Here is a 6,452-nt window from a genome sequence, read left to right on the forward strand (position 1 = left end):
TTTTGGATTTGCCAACGCTTATCTTTGTTTTCTCCACAGATGTTAATAATTAACTATCTGCCTGGTCTCTGAGTTTATCAAAGTCCACCCTTTGTCATGTCTTGTGTCTTCATCGTCTCTTAATAGCAATAAAGACAATACTTTTTCTTTCATCCCTCAGTATGTAACATTATTCTACTAGATGATGTACCTGTAGTGTTGGGGGGCAGAGAAACACGTGGCGGGATCCCTCATAATGCCTCTCTAGGCGGGATGTATTTAGTCGGGGATAGTGGGGATTGTTCGGTGTGTTCTGTATGGTTGCCGGAGTGTAGGGGGGGAATAAAAAAGAAAAAGGTCACTTCTGTCTCTGGCTCCTTCCTCAAGCTAGCCTATGTCACATACCTACCTGCGCAACAATCCTGCGCAACAATCCTGCACAGTCACTTTCGGTGACAAGGTTTCAAATGTCAAAAGAGGGGTTGTGCTACCTAGTAATAAATTGCAGGAGGGAAAGAAAACATTTGTCTGTATTTAACTGAAGAGCAAATCATCCACATCTCAGTGATGGCAGTCAAAATCAAAAGGATATTTTTTTGGCTGGTTGTGATTTCATCGATTGTATCTTTCATGTTTTTATCATGGGGAAATTTATCAGGACACATCAGGTAAGTTGTATTTGTATATTGTCTAAACAGACATTAAGGATAAAAAAGAGAATATTTTCTGGCAAATCAGCTGCTAATTTGTGTTTAAAGAAATGTGTAGCAAAACATTTTCCAGCTAGTGTAACTGAAAGTGTATCTTGCTAATACTTGTATGTTGCATCTGTTGCACTTAGTTGGGCTGCTTCCTCAAGGAGAAACAAACACAGCATCAGGGTGTCTGATGGTAACATTACAAACTGGGTTGTAAATGGAAAGTCAACACCACCACATCCTGAGTTTAATAACACAGCACATAAGGCAAAGGATTCTGTTTCCACAGAAACAAACCCAGGGTCAAAGATAAAAACTAATCAAATGAAAGCCGTGGCACATGAAGGTGAAGCGAAGACTCCCATCCCCGTCCTCTACAAAAAAATCCTTCAAGAAACTTCCTCAGTGGGATTTTGAAGATGTTTATAACCAGGATGCTCCACTGAGACCAAATGTAAGCATAATATGACAGGAACAACAAACATATTATCTTTATGGGAGTGGGTCAACATGGCTGATGCCTGCACATTTGTGTGCAGTGTTTTGTACTTTTGGTGTGACCTGTGTGGAGTTTGTTTGTGTTTCTCATTCACACTTTCACACAGTACCACCATCTTTCTTTACAGTCTATTATAGCACATTTCATTAATGATGAACTCTGTCATTTCCTAACCTGTTTGACTGACCTCTTTGGTTCTCTGCCACTTGATTATGCCTGATAGTTCTTCATGTATGTGAGCACTAAGTCAGTAGAAGTGATCTAAATGACACTGTTGTTTTATAATAATAATCATTTATCATACATTCTCAGACTTGTGCCCAGTCTCTGCTAAACACTGAGGATGAGAGCTTCAAGAAGGTTTTCCTTCCCAACATACGCTTGTATCTGCACAAAGACAGTATCAACATGAACGAGTGGAACCGACTTTCACATTTTAATAATCCCTTTGGTTTTATGGAGTACAACTACAGTGGTAGGTGTTTGTAGGTGTTTGTATGTGTCTGTATGCGACACCAAGTGTGTCGAGACAGAAATTCATAATCACTATGTGGTTGCTGAGAAATGGACATGTGCTGATAGTTCTTCTTCCTTCTTTTGAATCTTGCCAAACTATTCCTCCCATATGTTTGATACCATAGCTCAAAATATGACACAGCGAGGCACGTGACCCCAGTGAGGAAGACCTGTTCTATAACTTTGGTAGTGGTTTGACCCAACATTAATTTGGCTTGGTGTGGGTTGCTAAGAAATGTCTAGGTCCATCAGGAAATTGGAAACTTTTAAAGCTGCTCTAATAAATATTTTATATTAACAATAAATAAAAAGAAAATAACATGAACAATTCTGTACTAACGTGGGACTGTCACTGCAACAACACAGTGCAACAAGATAAGGGCCAGTAAACCAAAATAGTGAGCTCAAAGACACCAAAGCCCTCTGTAGAGGGCAACACAATGACATCACACACAGTTTACTAGTTGTCAAAGTGCTGATTGGTTCAGCTTTAGACCTTGTGAAAACAGATTTTTGGTGACATATTGTCACCTGTTAAATTGATACGGTAAATTATTTAGAAAACAATATATTAGGAGTTGTGTTTCTCACCAAAAATACAGTCAATACTCAAATCCGAGTCCAAGTCCAAGTCAGCAGTACTCAATACAAAGTTGAGTCATGGGTCCTGAAAATCACGTGTCTGAGTCTTGGACTCAAGTAGTACAACATATCACTTGGTGAATGTGATCCCCATAGTGGTCACTAACAAGTTGCTGTTACACTCTACTGTTTGGTACTGAACAAGCTGTCTTTTGTGGCTAAAAACATCACCACGGAAATTGAACCCTACCAGTAAAGGCATGGACCAAACAGTTACACAATGAACAGAAACTATAAATCTCTGTAAATCTGAGCAGAGTTGCTGATTCAAGAGATGATTCCCTGATTGTCCCCATATGTAATTGGTCAACAGAGTGTCTTTGTCGGATGATGTCACTGTCCAATGTGGTGAATGTGGAACCAGATTAAACTTTTTTATCACACAGGGTTGTGCTGTTTTGCTGAAGCCCCCTTTGGTGCTGGTACCAGCTGTGTTGAATGCAGTCCCCTATAGAACTGAATGGAGAGGGTTGTGTTTTTCACACCTTTGAAACTCAGTCTGCATGCAGCCTCAATGCCACATGAAGTATAACACACCCCAGCTAACACTCATAACTCAGCGCCTAAGACATTGTGTGGTTTGCTTACACAGTAACCACATGTAGTCTATGTGAATTTGTTTAGGAAAATGTTCCTTATATAAACTGTTCAGCATCTTAAGACACTTTATCCTCTTGGCTTTCAGATGTTATGTCTTCACTGAAGCTGATCCCAAAACCAAAAGAGCCACTATTCCTTCCAAAGCCAGGCAGCGGTGGCTGTGTGCGCTGTGCTGTGGTGGGCACTGGGGGAATCCTCAACGGCTCCAAAATGGGGAAAGAGATAGATTCACACGATTATGTGTTTCGGTAAGTAAGAGGCAGAGAAGACACAACGTATTTGACACATAATCCATGGAAAGGGTTTTGCTGTGTCAAGTATGATGCCCTTTCTTCACAGTTGTCAGGTCAGTTATTAGGAGTCATTCTCTACATTTATATTTCCCAAGGAAATGTTTAGCTATGCAGGGATCCTACTGGGACATCATTTGTGTTTTGCTGATCCATCCAAACAAAAGCGTGCTGTTTCCATCATGGGCCTCCTGTATACAGCTAAAGACTGTTGCTACATCTTACACAAACATTTACCTTAAAATGTCTAAAATATGGGACTCAGCATTGTATACCATCATAAAACAAAAGCTAAATCTTGCTGTAAACACCACCAGGATACTAGTGTGTGATATTTGATGTGGCAGAGGATGTTCACTCCATCAGCAGCTGATTATCTGCTTCCACCCAGAGATGTTCTGGCACAGCAATTTGTTCTCTGCTCAAAGACCACAGCCACAAAAACCAAACAGCATTATACATTCAGTTTGACTTGAATTTCCAAAAAACTCACATGTGACATCATCACATGTGAAAGGCTGTTTCATGTGCAATAACCCACGTGTGCCTGTATGTGAATTTAGAACATCTGCATTTGATATTAAATGTGGAATTAATGTTTTTCATTTGCTATGTGGGTTATATTTCATTACATGTTTATATCGTATAAATTTGTATAAAATGTCTGATAACTACATGCTAAAATGTGAATCTTTCACATGTAACTTGATGCTCCATATGTGAAAGAGGCTTAATAAATTCATATGGATACATGTCTAACATAGTGAACATAGTGTAGCCAGCCTACATTTTATCATCTTTTCCAATTCTCTATGGGGAAAATGCTTTTTGGGCCAGTGTGCATCACTTGATGAATGCAGCTGTAGTATCGTGGTTTGGCTGCTACGTCAGTGTGAAGGCCTCATTCCTGGCCTTCACCATGTGAGGGCCTAAACCACCACTAGCAATGGACTTGGGTGGGTAATTTCTTTGTGTGTAGGTTAAGTTGTAGATAAATATTTTTTGATATTATACATGCACAATTGATCAATGAGCATGCACGTTTGATTAATTTTGTATTGTTAATATGTGTACATTTTCTTTTGAGTTACTGTGTTTCCTAGTCTATGGATGGGGGGCGGTTCATCCAAAAGCTTGGACTGAGGAAGCAGCAGGTTTAAATAGCTCCCACTAGGCCTGGATTGCACCAAGTGCCCAATACAAGGAAGGAGGGAGTTTGGGAGAAATGTATTGTTTATTTGTTGGTAGTTTATGTTAAAACTTTGTCAAGTTATGTTAATTTCTTCACATTTAAATGAAATATTTAGTTGAGAGCAGACTGTCTGTTTAGTGTTTATTAGTTGATTATTTTGGTAGTGTCTTTGGTCTACCCCTTGTGTGTGTTATTGGTTATTGGTTTGGCCAGCCAATATATGTGTGTCACAGGGTGTGTCACTTGTTAGGTCAGTTGGTTTTTGTTGAGGTATCGGACAGTTCAGTTTGCTGTATTTTGAGTTTTCTTATCTTTTGTTGACCTCTTTTGGGCCCAATTTATCTGATGTTAATGTTTGTATTTTTTCCTTACTTTTGGGTTAATACAAAGCCCATTATTTTGGACTTTGAAAGCTGTCTTTTGCCTTACTGCTTGGTCCCTGACAGTCAGATTTACTCAGTGCTGTTCCAGGGGGCGTGGTACTGATGAACAGTGCTGCTTTGATGCTGTGGCAACATGTTCACAATGGCAGTGCTAACAATGCTGAGTTTACCACATTCACCATCTTATTTTAGTCTGTTAATATGCAAACACTTGCCCGTTCTCACTAAACACAAATTACAGCTGAGGCAGATGGCAATGTCATTCTGGCAAATTAGTACCCTTAAAGATTTTGGCCTGATGTAAATTTCCAGGAATCTCCAAGGTCAGGTTTATTCTCTGGTCACCATGAATGTCTGTACCAAATCTCATACCACCAGAAGTTGTGGAGATATTTTATTTAATGATAAATAACCTGACATCAATAGACTGACCTGTATTCCTGTTTCCTTGTCCAGCTATTTTTGTCTCTATTTACTTTTTTCATTGCAAGTGTGTTTGACAGTATAGTTACATCTGTTTTGTTTGTGACAGGCTACTGACATAGAGTCTGGTCATACAGTAAGATTGATTCATATTCTTTGATGATAATATGTAATTTAAGACAACAAAAATTCAACCACGTATTGATTAATGAAAGCCACTCTTATATTTCTTTGTGTGGCAGGATGAACGGTGCAGTCATCAAGGGTTATGAGGAGGACGTAGGGAACAAAACATCGGTGTACGTCCACACAGCCCACTCAATCACTGCATCGCCGTATTTCTTTAGCAAGTATGGATACAGATCTGTTCCTGCAGGTACTGGAACTCAAACTGGTGTAATAATGTGCTGGTTTATACCCCTCACACATATACACTCATCTGTCCCCCTCTTACTTTTGGCAGGGTATAAAATTTGTGATGATTCCTGAGGGGATGAGAGACTTTGAATGGCTTAAGGGTCTTCTCAAAGGAGAAAGGGTCACTAATGGCCAGTACAAAAACAAGCGGTAAATTTTGACTGTTTCTTTGTTTTAGTAAAACGGTTATCATGCAGATACAAAGTAAAGTAGCATGGCTGTTGGGACAGACAAACACGGTGTTGCTCACCGCAGATTAATGGGCTTCTGTCAGTAATCACACTTCCAGTGGTGGAAGAAGTACTCCGATCCTTTACTTAAGTAAAAGTAGCAATGCAACAGTCTAAAAATACTGTTACAAGTAAAGGTCCTGCATTCAAAATGTTAATTGGGTAGAAGAACAAAACATATTAGCATCAAAACATACTTATAGTATTAAAAGTAAAAGCACTCATTATGCAGAATGGCACATTTCACATTCCTATATATCATAATGCATTACTGATGCATTATTGCATACATCACATTTAGTGTTGCTGTTGGTAAAGGGGGAGCTAGTTTTGAACTGTTTAAAATGTTTTAAGAAGTGTGTATATTTTAACTACGGGCAATTGTGCGATTAATCTCAATTTAAATATTTTAATGCCTTGACAGCACTATTTTAAACAGAAACCTAATGTGCTGGATAAAAATAAAGTTTAGTTCTCCAAACTCTCAGAATGTCAATAATTACTAACATGGCACATTTTAAGCTCAAAAGTGTGGATTATTCATTTTAACATTTTAAACCCTCCAGGCCAAGGACATACTACG

At 38.9% G+C, this 6,452-nt stretch overlaps 1 protein-coding gene across 1 annotated transcript; it reads left to right on the forward strand.

The window, feature by feature from the left end:
• Positions 1 to 797: 797 nt before the first annotated feature.
• LOC109953680 (alpha-N-acetylgalactosaminide alpha-2,6-sialyltransferase 1-like) lies at positions 798 to 6,448 on the forward strand (the record flags this gene model as incomplete). Its single annotated transcript, XM_020589148.1, has 6 exons — positions 798 to 1,131; positions 1,489 to 1,651; positions 3,020 to 3,182; positions 5,465 to 5,618; positions 5,686 to 5,789; positions 6,436 to 6,448. Coding segments are annotated over exons 1-6 (711 nt in total), but the record flags the coding sequence as incomplete, so codon positions are not given.
• Between the last annotated feature and the right edge of the window lie 4 nt (positions 6,449 to 6,452).

This window comes from Monopterus albus, unplaced genomic scaffold (assembly GCF_001952655.1).
Source record: "Monopterus albus unplaced genomic scaffold, M_albus_1.0 scaffold1004.1, whole genome shotgun sequence".
Taxonomy (NCBI): Eukaryota; Metazoa; Chordata; class Actinopteri; order Synbranchiformes; family Synbranchidae; genus Monopterus; species Monopterus albus.